Source organism: Lontra canadensis, unplaced genomic scaffold (assembly GCF_010015895.1).
Source record: "Lontra canadensis isolate GAN:19392208 unplaced genomic scaffold, GSC_riverotter_1.0 scaffold8, whole genome shotgun sequence".
Classification (NCBI taxonomy): domain Eukaryota; kingdom Metazoa; phylum Chordata; class Mammalia; order Carnivora; family Mustelidae; genus Lontra; species Lontra canadensis.
Genome location: NW_022631002.1, coordinates 11,693,149 through 11,708,242, shown reverse-complemented (window position 1 = coordinate 11,708,242; position 15,094 = coordinate 11,693,149). Strand labels below are relative to the sequence as shown.

The 15,094-nt window shown below is 39.8% G+C and overlaps 1 protein-coding gene across 5 annotated transcripts in view; it reads left to right on the top strand.

Annotated features, from left to right (window-relative positions):
- ZFP1 (ZFP1 zinc finger protein) overlaps nucleotides 1-15,094 on the top strand; it is a 42,338-nt gene that overhangs the window by 18,399 nt on the left and 8,845 nt on the right. For all 5 annotated transcript variants that reach the window (XM_032853954.1, XM_032853950.1, XM_032853951.1 and 2 more), the window contains one exon: nucleotides 1,351-1,409. In XM_032853954.1, the coding sequence (XP_032709845.1) occupies nucleotides 1,395-1,409 (15 nt within the window). In that variant the 5' untranslated portion in view covers nucleotides 1,351-1,394. The remainder of the gene's footprint in view (nucleotides 1-1,350; nucleotides 1,410-15,094) is intronic.

Genomic DNA, 15,094 nt, shown 5'->3' with positions numbered 1-15,094 from the left:
ATCATATATATACTCCCAATTCATCATCCCATCTTTTGTGCTATTGTCATGTATTTTGCATATGCCATAAGCCCTCGAAACTATTTTTTTTATTTTTATTTATTTTTATTTTTTTATTTGACAGAGAGAGAGAGCACAAGTAGGCAGAGAGGCAGGCAGAGAGAGAGGGAAGCAGGCTCACCGCCGAGCAGAGAGCCCGATGCGGGGCTCGATCCCAGGACCCTGAGATCATGACCTGAGCCGAAGGCAGAGGCTTAACCCACTGAGCCACCCAGGTGCCCCACCTCGAAACTATTTTTTGACAAATCAGTTATCCTTTAGAGTGATTAAAAGTAAGAAAAAGTTTCCTTTAGAGTCATCTTTATTTTAACTACTCCCAGAGATCTTTATTTCTTTGTGTAGATCTAGGTTTTTGTCTGGTTTTATCATATTCCTTCTACCTGAAGAACTGCTTTAAATATTTTGTGTAGTACAAGTCTACTGGTAATGAGTTCTCTATGTTTTTGTTTGTTAAAAAAGGTTTGGATTTCACTTTCATTTTTTGAAGAATATATTTGCTGGGTATAGAATACTGGGTTGATAGTTGCCCCCCACCCCTTTTAAAGTACTTCACAGATGTCACTGCATTATCTTCTGGCTTGTATAGTTTCTAAGGAAAAATTGGCTGTGACTCTTTATCTTGGTCCTCTATATAATGTGTCGGTTTTCCCTCTGGCTACTTTCAAGACTTTCTCTTTAACCTCAGTTGTCAGTGGTTTGAATATGTTGTGTTGCATATGGTTTGGCTTGCTATTTATCCTATTTGGATAAATTATTTGAGCTTCTTGGATCTATTGTTGGTATCATTCCTTTTTTGGAGAATTCCCAGTCATTATGTCTTCAAAACTTCTTCTGTCCCATTCTCTCTTCTCCTTTTGGGATTCCAGTGACGTGTTTGTTAGGCTGATTCATACTGTACTACAGCCTTTGGAATCTCTAATTTTTCATTCTGCTTTGTCTTTGTGTTTCACTTGGGTAATTTATTTTTTAAAAGGATTTATTTATTTGAGAGAGAGACTGTGAATAGGGGGAGGGCAGAGGGGGAGAGAGAGAGAGAGAGAGAGAATCCTAAAGCAGACTCCCTGCTTTATCAAGAGTCAGGAGTCAGCTGCTCAACTGATTGAGCCACCCAAGTACCCCCTTTCTGTCCATTCTGAAGAGACAAGGGACTATCCCAGTAGGTGGTGTTTTCCCCAGTGATGTGTAAAGCTCTATAAACAAGTTATTGTTTGTAGGGATTGTAGGGGTTTGTAGGGATTCCAAGATAGGTCAGATCATTAATAACAATATCTTCCTTTTTCTCTCTTCCAGTTCTGCCTTCATAGTTCCTGGGCTTCACCCAAATACTGCAAAAAATGAACAAATCCCAGGTGAGTTGATTGTTTTTCCCAACTTTATTTTTCAGTGCATCTGAGGAAGTTTATAAGGACCCAGAGAATGAAATAGAAGGGAAAACATAGTAAGAATGGTTGATCGATACTAGCAGCCAAAAAGCAAACGAGTTGTCTTAAATTGATTATGTGAGTGTTATGGTCTTGGTTCTCTGGTATTAGTTCTGAACAAATTTTATGGACCTTCACATAAATGGTGTTTTGGACAACATCCCCAGACACCGTGGGTTTATCAGTTTGTCTCTGGTTGTTTTATATCACATTCTTCACTGCAAATGCAGGGTTTTGTGTGTATTTTATTCTTTCAATCAAATTAGCATGATGCCAAATAATTCAGTAAATCTCTGGGTGTGTATTTAAATTCTCCACCAGCCTCCACGAGTGCCACTGTCATTACTTTCTTGACTAGCTTTCCAGAGTTTATATGTACATATTTATACAAGTATAGGTTATTTTAAGATAGCATATTAATCATGCTGGTTTGTTTATATGTGTTTTTTTTAAAGATTTTTTTTTTTTTTTTTTTTTTTTAATTTGAGAGTGTGAGTGAGAGAGGGAATACAATGAGAGGGAGTGGCAGAGGGAGAAGCAGGGTCCACACTGCACAGGGAGCCCAATGTGGGGCTCAATCCCAGGACCCCAGGATCATGATCCAAGCTGAAGGCAGATGCTTAACTATGAGCCACCCAGGCGCCGTATATGAGTTTTATTTTGTTTTTACTTAATACACTTCAGGGTTTTCTTCTTCTTTTTTTTTTTTTTTAAGATTTTATTTATTCATTTGACAGAGAGAGGGGGGTGACACAAGTAGGGAGAGTGGGGAGGAAGAAGCAGGCTTCCCACTGAGCAGGGAGCCCAATGCAGGGCTTGATCCCAGGATCCTGAGATCATGACCCGAGCTGAAGGCAAATGCTTAATGACTGAGGCACCCCTAGACTTTTAGATTTTTTTAGAGCAGTTTGAATTTACAGAAGATGTGAGCAAAAAGTACAGAGTTCCCATATACTCCTTACTCCTTCACTCCTTCCACACAGTTTACCCTTATTAACATCTTGCATTAATGTGGTATACCTTTTATAATTCATGAGTCAATATGGACACTTCAAAATCTGTAGTTTACATTAGGGTTCATCCTTGGTGTTGTACAGTCTACGGATTTTGACATTATATGACAAATATTCCCCACTATAGTCTCCTAGAATAGTTTCCTGGCCTATCTATTAATCCTTCTCTCCCTCTCCCTGAGCCCCTGGAAACCACTGATCTTTTTACTGTGTGCATAGTTTTGCCTTTCCCAGAATGTCATATAGTTAGAATCATACAATATGTAACCATTAGTTTCTTTCACTTAGAAATATGCATTTGAGTTTCCTGTATATCTTTTCATGGCTTGATCATTTCATTTTACCACTGAACAATATTCTGTTTTATGGTTGTACTGACATGTATTTTTCCATTCACCTATTGAATGGTTGCTTCCAAGTTTTGATAGTTATGACAGGTGCTACAAACATTCATTTGCAGGAGATAAAATAACTTGAGTAACTACAGAGGAGTGTAATTGCTAGATCATATGGTAAGGGTGTGTTTTGTGCTGTAATAAACTGCCAGAGTGTCTTTCAAAGTGTCTGTGCCATTTAGCATTCCTGTGAGCAGTGAATGAGAATTCCTGTTGCTCCATATCCTGGTCAGCATTTGTTGCTGTCAGGGTTGTGGATTTTGGCCATTCTGATAGGTGTGTAGCAGTATTTCACTGTAATTTGAAATTCCTTTATGACATGATGTTGAGCATGTTTTCCTATGTTTATTCGCCATCTCTATATTTTCTTTGATGAATTGTCTGTGAAGGTCTTTGGCCCATTTTTAAATCAGGCTGTTTGCTTTCATATTGTTGATTTTTAAGCGTTCTTTTATGGAATTGGATACCAGTCCCTTTTCAGGTATGTGTTTTGCAAAGATTTTCTCCCTATCTGTGGCTTGTCTTTTCATTCTCTCAATTTTGTATTTTTATCACTCTATAACATGTCTGAGGTCTCCATATCAGAACAGTTTCCTGTTTTTTTAATTGTATAATGTAACATATATACAGAGGAGTGTTTAAAGCTTTGTGAAACTCTTTATATACATTACAACAATGTGTATAATAAATATGTATGCCTTGGGTGCCTGGGTGGCTTAGTTGGCTAAGCGTCTGCCTTCGGCTCAGGTCATGGTGTCAGGGTCCTGGGATCGTGTCCCTCATCTGGCTCCTTGCTCAATGAGGAGCCTGCTTCTCCCTCTCCCTCTGCTGCTCTCCCTGCTTGTGCTCTCTCACTCTCTCTGTCAAATAAATGACTTTTTTTTTTAAGATTTTATTTGTTTAATTGACAGAGAGACACAGAGCACAAGTAAGCAGAGTGGCAGGCAGAGGGAGAGAGAGAAGCGGCTTTCCGCCAAGCAGGGAGCCCAATGCAGGGCTCGATCCCAGGACCCTGAGATCATGACCCGAGCTGAAGACAGAGGCTTTAACCAGCCACCCAGGCGCCCCTGTCAAATAAATGACTTTAAGAAAATAAAAATAAATAAATATGCATGCCTTAATAATAAAATGGGCATCCATGTACCATACCCAAATTAAGAAACAGAACATTCTCTGGGGTGCCTGACTGACTTATTCATTTAAGTGTCTGCCTTCTGCTCAGGTCTTAATCCCTGGTCCTGGAATCGAGCTCCACATCAGGCTCCCTCCTCAGCAGGGAGCCTGCTTTTCTCTCTCTTTCTGCCCCTTTGCCCTGGTGCACATATAGGCGCGCTCTCAAATAAAATTTTAAAAAAAGCAAAACATTCTGTGTTCCTTATGATACATTTTCTGATTCAGTCCTCCTAGTAGGTAGCCACTATCTTGATATTTCTGTGAATTCCCCTCCTTTCTTTAAAGATTTTATAGCTTATCTATATATATTCCTAATCAATATAAAATTCAGTTTTGAGAAACTATAACTGGAATTTATATTACTTTCTTTTGCATAATTTTCTTTCTGGTTGGTGGGGTTTTTTCTTTTTCTTCCAGACAATAAGATCTAAAGATGTCCTTTTATGCACCCGTGTTCCCTTTGTCAAGACTTGGGTGTTTTTTGTTTTTGGGGGGCAGTTTAAGAAATTCAATTAATTATTATATAGTATATTATTAGTTTCAGAGGAAGAATTCAGTAATTCATGAGTTGTGAATAACACCCAGTTCTTATGAAATCATGTGCCCTCCTTAATGCCCATCACGCAGTTACTCCATCCCCCAACCCACCTCCCTTCTAGCAACCCTCAGGTTGTTTCCCATAGTTAAGAGTCTCTTATGGTTCTCTCTCTCTCTGGTTTCATCTTATATAATTTTCCCCTCTCTTCCCCTTCTCCTATGATTCTGCTTTGTTTCTTAAATTCCACATATGAGTGAAATCATATGATTTTTCTTTCTTTCTCTGTCTTTCTCTGATTGACTTATTTTGCTTAGCATAATATCCTCTAGTTCCATCCACATATAGATGTTAAGATTTCCTGGGTTTTTTGATGGCTGAGTAATACTCCATTGTATACATATACCACATCTTTATACATCTGTTGATGGACATCTGGGCTCTTTCCATAGTTTGGCTTTTGTGGACTTTGCTGCTGTAAACATTGGAGTGCAGGTGCCTCTTCAGATCACTACCTTTGTATCTTTTGGGTAAATATGTTTTTTGGTAATCATTGTTTTTTCAAGTTACATTAGCCAGTGTTCACTAGAGAGATGTAACCACTCATGTGTTATTGGTGATAGTCTAAAATGATACAACCTTACTGGGGAGCTATATGGCAAAAATGATCAAGTAAGCATAAGTCTAATTGTATCTAGAAATTTTGCTGTATTGGGTAAAGGTTTCTAGGAGAAAATGAGCTGAATAGAGTCTCTGGGTCATAGTCTGGCTTCAGCTTTTCTGAGAGTTTCCAAAAATCCCATTTGGAGATGTCATTGGCAAGGTCATGAGAAACATAGGAAAACATAGGGCTCACATAGTTGGGCCATCTGGCAGGGTCAAAGTGTGGATCAGGTATAGAATGTCTGGTAGAAATATAATTAGAGCAAGTGGGTTGCTCTATATTCTTTATTTATTAGCTCAATAGGCAAGGGCCACCTCTCAGGAGTAGATTATAGCAGAACACAAGAAGTGAGTGTCTTCATCTGATCTAGGGTAGCCTGGTGTGGAGGGGAGAAATAGATGCCATCACTACGTGTTCAAACCAAGTCAAACCACATATGGCTAAGAATCTGGGCCAGGCTCACCCAGGCATTCTACCCTCAGGTTGAAAAGGTGGTACAGGGCGGTAGGCATCTTGTTTATGACAACCCTCAAAATGCTTGCTTTTGAATCAAACTATTACAATCTCTATGACAAGCAGTTTGGTATCAGTAGAGAATCAATGCCATCCTGCAGTCTCCTTGAAACTTTGCCTAGGGATGTCCTTCGGCTCTGATATTGATCGTTTCTTTGCCCCTTCCCATGTCTTTGTCTTATTTGGGTTACTGTTGTTTTACTGGAATACATTCATTCTCCAGTATCTTCTTAAGAAAGGGTATGTGAGAGATACGTTTTGTAGACTTTGCATTTCTGAAAATGTCTTCCTTCTGTTGTGATACTTGCTTGATAAGATAGTATGAATGTGTATTTGTCCATTTGTTGCTTTAGTTCTCTCTGGTGTTGCTTCTTGTAATTTGAAGCTGTGTTGTTGAGTGTGTGTGCATTTATGATTGCTCTGTCTTCCTGGTGGTTTTACCCTTCTGTCATTTTGGAATGCCCTTCTTTATCTGTGGTTATAGAAATACAGCCATACCTGCCTTTTTATGATTAGTGCTTTTGTGTTGTATTTTTTAAGTGGTTTCTGTAGGGATTACAGCTTATATACTTTACTAATCATCTTGAATTAATATTTTACTACCTGGGGACACCTGGGTGGCTCCATTGGTTGAGCATCTGCCTTCGGCTCAGGTCATGATCCTGGGATCCCGGGATCAAGTCCCACATTGGGCTCCTGGGATTGAGTCCCACATTGGGATCCCGGGGTCCTGGGATCAAGTCCCACATTGCTTCTCCCTCTGCCTCTCTTGCTCCCCTGCTTCTGCTTTCTCTCTCTCTCTCTGACAAATAAATTAAATCTTAAAAAAATATATACTATACCACCTCAATATGATCCAAGAACAGTATATATTATATTGCAATGAATGGCAGCTTTTGTTTATCTCTATGTATGCCTTTATTTTACCTTTTTTTTTTTAAGATTTTATTTATTTATTTGACAGAGATCACAAGTAGGCAGAGAGGCAAGCAGAGAGAGAGGAGGAAGCAGGCTCCCCGATGAGCAGAGAGCACGATGCGGGACTCGATCTCAGGACCCTGAGATCATGACCTGAGCCAAAGGCAGAGGCTTAACCCACTGAGCCACCCAGGCGCCCCTACTTTTTTTTTTTTTTTTTTAAGATTTTATTTATTTGCGAGAGAGAGTGCACGCCACACAAGCAGAGAGGAGATTCAGTATGGTTCAGAGGCAGAGGGAGAAGTAGACTCCCCACTGAGCAGGGAGCCTGACATGGGATTTGATCCCAGGACCGGGAGATCATGACCCGAGCCAAAGGCGGACATCCAACCATCTGAGCCACCCAGGCAGTGCCCCTATTTTACCTTTATTTTTATTTATTTATTTTAAAAAGATTTTTATTTATTTATTTGACAGAGATCACAAGTAGACAGGCAGGCAGAGAGAGAGAGGGAAGCAGGCTCCCCACTGAGCAGAGAGCCCGATGCGGGACTCGATCTCAGGACCCTGAGACCATGACCTGAGCCGAAGGCAGCGGCTTAACCCACTGAGCCACCCAGGCACCCCTATTGTACCTGTATTTTGAAAAATATTTTCCCTGGGGATAGAATTCTAGGGTTTGTTTTTTCTCTCAGTACTTTTTTTTTAAAGAGTATTTGTTTATTTGATAGACAAAGATCACAAGTAGGCAGAGAGGCAGGCAGAGAGAGAGAGGAAAAGCAGGATCCCTGCTGAGCAGAGAGCCTGATGCGGGGCTTGATCCCAGGACCCTGAGATCATGATCTGAGCCTAAGGCAGAGGCTTACCCACTGAGCCACCCAAGCCCCTCTTTCAGTACTTTATTATTTTTTTCATTATTTAAAATTTTATTTTTTTTCAGTGTTCTAGAATTCATTCTTTATGCACCACACCCAGTGCTCTATGCAATACATGCCTCCATAATACCCACCACCAGGTTCACCCAACCCCCCACCCCCTTCCCTCCAAAACCCGCAGTTTCTCAGAGTCCACAGTCTTTCATGGTTTGTCTCCCCCTCCAATTTCCCTCAGCTCACTTCTCTCCATCTCCCAATGTCCTCGGTGTTATTCCTTATGTTCCACAAGTAAGTGAAACCATATGATAATTGACTCTCTTTGCTTGACTTATTTCACTCAGCATAATTCCCTCCAGTCCCATTCATGTTGATAAAAAAGTTGGGTATTCATCCTTTCTGATGGAGGCATAATACTCCATTGTATATATGGACCATATCTTCTTTTCCATTTGTCCATTGAAGAGCATCTTGGTTCTTTCCAGTTTGGCGACTGTGGCCATTGGGACACTGGGGTACAGATGGCTCTTCCTTTCACTAAATCAGTATCTTTGGGGTAGATACCCAGTAGTGCAATTGCAGGGTCATAGGGAAGCTCTATTTTTAATTTCTTAAGGAATTTCTACACTGTTTTCCAAAGAGGCTGCACCAACTTGCATTCCCTTGAACAGTGTAAGAGGGTTCCCCTTTCTCCACATCCTCTCCAACACTTGTTGTTTACTGTCTTGTTAATTTTGGCCATTCTAACTGGTGTAAGATGGTATCTCAATGTGGTTTTGATTTGAATCTCCCTGATGGCTAATGATGATGAACATTTTTTCATGTGTCTGATAGCCATTTGTATGTCTTCTTTGGAGAAGTGTCTGTTCATGTCTTCTGCCCATTTTTTTTTTTAAGATTTTATTTATTTATTTGACAGACCGAGATCACAAGTAGGCAAAGAGGCAGACAGATAGAGAGGAGGAAGCAGGCTCCCTGCTAAGCAGAGAGCCCGATGTGGGGCTTGATCCCAGGATCTTGGGATCATGACCTGAGCCGAAGGCAGAGGCTTTAACCCACTGAGCTACCCAGGCACACCTCTTCTGCCCATTTTTTGACGTGATTATCTGTTTTGTGTGTGTTGAGTTTGAGGACTTCTTTATAGATCTTGGATATCAGCTCTTTGTAGTGTCATTTACGAATATCTTCTCCCATTCCACGGGTTGCCTCTTTGTTTTGTTGACTGTTTCCTTTGCTGTGCAGAAGCTTTTGATCTTGATGAGGACCCAAAAGTTCCATTTTCTCTTTTGTTTCCTTTGCCTTTGGAGACATATCTTGAAAGAATTTCCTGTGACCAGTATCGAAGAGGTTACTGCCTATGTTCTTCTCTAGGATTTTGATAGATTCCTGTCTCACGTTTAGGTCTTTTATCCATTTCGAGTTTATCTTTGTGTATGGTGTAAGATAAGGTCGAGTTTCATTCTTCTACACATAGCTGTCCAGTTTTTCCAATATCATTTATTGAAGAGACTGTCTTTTTTCCACTGTATATTTTTTACTGCTTTGTCGAAGATTATTTGCTCATAGAGTTGCAGGTCCATATCTGGGCTCTACTCTGTTCCCCTGGTCTATGTGTCTGTTTTTGTGCCAGTACCATGCTGTCTTGGTGATCACAGCTTTGTAGTAAAGCTTGAAATCTGGCAACATAATGCCTCAGTTTTGTTTTTCTTTTTCAACATTTCCTTAGCAATTCGGGGTCTCTTCTGGTTCCATACAAATTTAGGATTGTTTGTTCCAGCTCTTTGAAAAATGCCCGTGGAATTTTGATCAGGATGGCATTGAAAGTATAGATTGCTTTAGTCAGTACAGACATTTTAACAATATTCTTCCGATCCATGCACGTGGAATGGTCTTCCATCTTTTTGTGTCTTCTTCAATTTCTTTTTTTTTTTAATAAACACAATATACTTATCAGTATTACTGTTTTTGTTTTTGCTTTAAAGATTTTATTTATTTGACAGAGATCGCAAGTAGGCAGAGAGGCAGGCAGAGAGAAAGGGGGAAACAGGCTTCCCGCTGAGCAGAGAGCCAGACACGGGGCTTGATCCCAGGAACCTGAGATCATGACCTGACCTGAAGGCAGAGGCTCAACCCACTAAGCCACCCAGGGGTGCCCCGTCTTCTTCAGTTTCTTCATGAGTGTTCTGTAGTTCCTTGAGTACGGATCCTTTACCTCTTTGGTTGGGTTATTCCCAGGTATCTTATGGTTCTCAGTGCTGTAGTAAATGGAATCAATTCTCTAATTTCCCTTTCTATATTTTCATTGTTAGTGTATAAGAAAGCAACTGATTTCTGTACACTGATTTTGTATCCTGCCACATTACTGAATTGCTGTATGAGTTCTAGTAGTTTGGGGGTAGAGTCTTTTGGGTTTTCCCAAAAGATATATAAAACATTTCCCCAAAATATATATATAACATTCATATATATATATATATATATATATATATATATATATATATGAATGTTATATATAAAGTATCATGTCATCTGTGAAGAGAGAGAGTCTGATTTCTTCATTGCCAATTTGAATACCTTTTATTTCTCTTCGTTGTCTGATTGCTGTTGCTGGGACTTCTAGTACTATGTTGAACAAGAGTGGCGAGAGTGGGTATCCTTGTCCTGTTCCTGATCTCAAAGGGAAGGCTGTCAGCTTTTCCCCATTGAGGATGATATTCGCTGTGGGTTTTTCATAGATAGATTTTATGAAGTTGAGGAATGTTCCCTCTATCCCTATACTTTGAATCATTTTAATCAGGAACGGATGCTGTGTCTTGTCAAATGCTTTTTCTGTATCAACCGAGAGGACCATTTGGTTCTTCTCTCTTACTGATTTGTTCCGTCACATTGATTGATTTGTGAATGTTGAACCACCCTTGCATCCCATGGATAAATCCCACCTGGTCGTGGTGGATAATCTTTTTAATGCACTGTTGGATCCTATTAGCTAGGATCTTGTTGAGAGTCTTGGCATCCATTTTCATCAGGGATATTGGTCTGAAATTCTCCCTTTTGGTGGGGTCTTTGCCTGGTTTGGGGGTCAGGGTAATGCTGGCTTCATAGAAAAAGTCTGGAAGTTTTCTTTCTGTTTCTATTTTTTGAAACAGCTTCAGGAGAATTGGTATTATTTCTTCTTTGAATGTTTTAGGGAGAGATCATGACTAACACCAAGGAAATAGAAACAATCATTAGAAATTATCATCAACAATTATATGCCAATAAGTTAAGCAACCTAGATGAAATGGATGCATTCCTGGAAGCCTATAAACTGTATCAGGAGGAAATTGACAACTTGAATAGACCAATATCTAGTAATGAGATTGAAGCAGTGATCAAAAGCCTCCCAAAAAACAAGAGCCCAGGACCTGATGGATTCCCTGGAGAATTCTTTGAATACTTTTTTTTTTTGGACAGACAGAGATCACAAGAAGGCAGAGAGGCAGGCAGAGAGAGAGGAAGGGAAGCAGGCTCCCTGCTGAGCAGAGAGCCCGATGTGCTGTGGGCTCGATTCCAGGACCCTGGGATCATGACCCGAGCTGAAGGCAGAGGCTTTAACCGACTGAGCCACCCAGGCGCCCCCCTTTCAGTACTTTAAAGATGACATTCTGTTTTTGTGTCACTTCTGTGATTTCTTTCTTTTTTTTTTTTTTTTTTAATTGACATTGACAGAGATCACAAGTAGGCAGAGAGGCAGGCAGAGAGAGAGGAAGGGAAGCAGGGTCCCTGCTGAGCAGAGAGCCCGATGTGGGGCTTGATCCCAGGACCCTGGGACCACAACCCGAGCCGAAAGCAGAGGCCTTAACCCACTGAGCCACCCCGGCGCCCCACTTCTGTGATTTCTATTAAGAAATAAGTCTTCATTTTTTTTTGTTGTTCCCTGAAGGAAAGGGATCTTTTTCTTTAGGGTACTTTTAAGATACTTTTAAGATATTCTTTTTACTCTGGCCCTCACCAGTTTGAGTATGATGTGTCTAGGTATGATTGTCTTTATGTTTATTCTGCTTGGGCTTTATTGAGTATTTTAGATTTGTGGTTGATGCCGTTTACCACATTTGTAAAATTCTCAGCTATTATTCTTCAAATATTGTTTCTGTCCCTTTTTCCCCCCCTCTTCTTGTGAGACTACACATCACTCTTTTTTTGGTTTTGCTTTCAGCATGTTATTTTTTTTTAATTTATTTTTTTTTAAAGATTTTTATTTATTTATTTGACAGAGTTACAAGTAGGCAGAGGAGATAGGCAGAGAGAGAGGAGGAAGCAGGCTCCCCGTTGAGCAGAGAGCCTGAGGTGGGGCTCGATCCCAGGACCCTGGGACCATGACCTGAGCCAAAGGCAGAGGCTTTAATCCCCTGAGCCACCCAGGTGCCCCTGCTTTCAGCATTTTAAGCAATAGTGCGTTTTTTGGCCATATTTCATATTTCTTATGTTTTGAGTTTTCCTCCATTTTTTTCCTGTGTTAGCCTGGATGTCAGCTTATTGGCCTGCCTTCAAGTGCACAGTTCTTGTCTTCTGTGTCATGTCTGTTATTAAGTCTATACAATGAGTTTTTAATTTCAGTTAAAAACTACATTTTGCAGTTCTGTGATGTCCCTTTGCCTCTTTTTTGTAGATTCCAGTTCTTTGTTGAAATATTCCCATATTTTTATCTACATTATCCATCTTTTTCTCTATTTTTTTTCTATTAAGGAAACTCCACCCCCAACATAGGGCTTGAACTCATGACCCCAAGATCAAGAGTCATACACTCTAGAGACTGAGCCAGCCAGGAGCCCCTCTCTGTATTCTTTTACATATTACTTTACAGTTAATCTTCAGTTTTATGTAGTAACTCTAATCCCTGGATTATCTCTACATATATACTGTTGACTGTTCATCTCTTATTTCTTGTCTTATCACTGCTTTTTTGGGTTTTTCACATATTTTCTAGTTATTTTTGTTTATTTGCTGACACATGTATAATACATAACTCCCTCTGAAGAGTGTTGTTTTGTTTTGCCAATAACTTAACTACCTGGAGAACAAAACTGTTGCCATTTACAGTTCTAGTTCTCCTAGAGGCTTGCCCTGCCTGCACATACTAGGAACCACCCAGAGATCTGAGGTGAATTTTTATGCAGAATTTTATTTTATTTTATATTTTTTAAAGATTTTATTTATGTATTTGACAGAGGGAGATAAGTAGGCAGAGAGGCAGACAGAAAGAGGTGGGGGAGGCAGGCTCCCTGCTGAGCAGAGAGCCCAATGCGGGGCTCGATCCCAGGACCCTGGAATCATGACCTGAGCCAAAGGCAGACACTTAACCCACTGAGCCACCCAGGCACCCCTATGCAGAATTTTAGAGCCCCTTCTCTATGTCTTCTTTATCTTCATTACCTTACCCCCAAATCTCAGTTGCTTTGCAGACCCACATGCTAATTTTTTTTTTTTTTTTTTTTTTTCAATATAGCAACAGTGCCACTTGCTGCTTGGGTTCTATTTCTCTGTGCTACTGTTTAGAGAAGATACCTTTAGGGACATTTTTGCTGTATATAGAATTCAATATTGATTTTTTTTTTCAGGGTTTTTATCATCATTTGAATGTGGGGCTCCCCTCATGTTCACTGTTCTTTCTGTAATTGTAGCCCTGCAGTGGTTGCTCTCCAGTGCCTACAAATTACTTTATATATTTGCCCAGCTTTTATTACGGTTTTTCTTTCTCAGAATTTTAAAGTGATTGCTTTTCAGTGTTATAGGCATGAAGTCCAAATGCCTTTCTGCTTAACAGAATGTGACCTTTGAGTTCTCTCCAGAAACTTGTATCCTTTTCTCTTTGTACCCAGTATTTTTAAATTTTCTGATTTGTCTTTAATTCCTGTTTACATGATAGTTTCTGAGATATTTTTTGTCGCCTTTTTGTGTTTGAGTTTGTGAGGTGTGAAAGTGCAGAGAAGTACAAATCAAATTGTACTAGGTTTGAGCTGTATGAAATTACAGTATTTGTATGTCAGAATAGTTGAAGGGCATTGATTTCATTGTGGTTTAGCCTAATAACTATCGACCTATTACAGTATCCAGTAGTCAAGACTTTACATCTTGGCTTGTTTGCTCCCATTCTGTGGGTATATATAGTATGTGCATACACTAGAGAGAGATACTATATGTATATAAGGTTTATACTATGTATATATATGTAAGTTTTGTCTTTACATTACATAGTTGATATGTGAATTCTGTCTCAGTCTTTCTCACTGTCATGGTTCTGATCTCCCTAGCAGGCTGTCACTCCTTGTATTGTCACCTTATTCAATGTTAAAGTCTTCTTGACCATAAAAGCTTGTCTCCTCACTTTAGAGGTAGCCACTATTACAAGTTTTGTGCAGGTGTAGCCACTTCTCATTTTTTTTGCATTCTTTTGTATGCATTAAATAGAATGTATAGATTGTGGCATATACATATTTTTGGAATTCTGTTGATTTTTTTGTTTAATTATTAATGTTCCTGTGGCAGTGTTTCTGTGCCTTTTATTTTGAAGCTTTACTATTCAAGTTTGCCTCTTGTAAAAAGTATGTGGTTTTTTGTTTGTTTTTTTAATTATCTGGAGGCATCTGGGTGGTACAGTTGGCTAAGTGTCAAGCATGACTCTTGGTTTCAGCTCCAGTCACGATCTCAGAATCGTGAGATCGAGCCCCATGAAAGGCTCCACACTCTGGGAGGTATTTGTAAGTTTCTTTCTTTCTCCCTCTTCCCCTGACCCCACCTCTAAAATAAATAAACCTTTTTTTTTTTTTTTTTAAGATTTTATTCCTTTATTTGACAGAGAGAGAGACAGCGAGAGAGGGAGCACAAGCAGGGGAGTGGGAGAGGGACAATCAGGCTCCCCACTGAGCAGGGAGCCGGATTCGGGGCTCGATCCGAGGACCCTGGGATCATGACCTGAGCGAAAGGCAGATGCTTAACAACTGAGCCACCCAGGTGCCCCTAAATAAACCTTTAAAAAGGAATCTTCTCTGAGGATCTTAACTTTTTTTTTTTTAAAGATTTTATTTATTTATTTGACAGACAGAGATCACAAGTTGGTAGAGAGGCAGGCAGAGAGAGAGGAGGAAGCAGGCTCCCTGCTAAGCAGAAAGCCCAATGTGATGTGGGGCTTGATCCCAGGACCCTGGGATCATGACCTGAGCCAAAGGCAGAAGCTTTAACCCATTGAGCCACTCAGGTGCCCCTTGGTGTTTATATTTAACAAAGTTTAAGAAGTTAATTACAATTTATATTTTCTCCCCATGCACAATACTTTCTGCTACAACTCCCAGATTGCTGGAATCCAAAAATTAGTTTCAGCTAATTATTTAAAACCTCCTTCCCACATCCTTTATATACTTATTTTAACAACATATTTTGCTCTCTTATTTGCTCCTTGATGCTTTTTGCATTCAACTGACTCTTACTAGATTTAACTGTCCTCTTTATGGTTCTTATCATTTTATAGTAGTAAAAATACCTAACATTTACCTG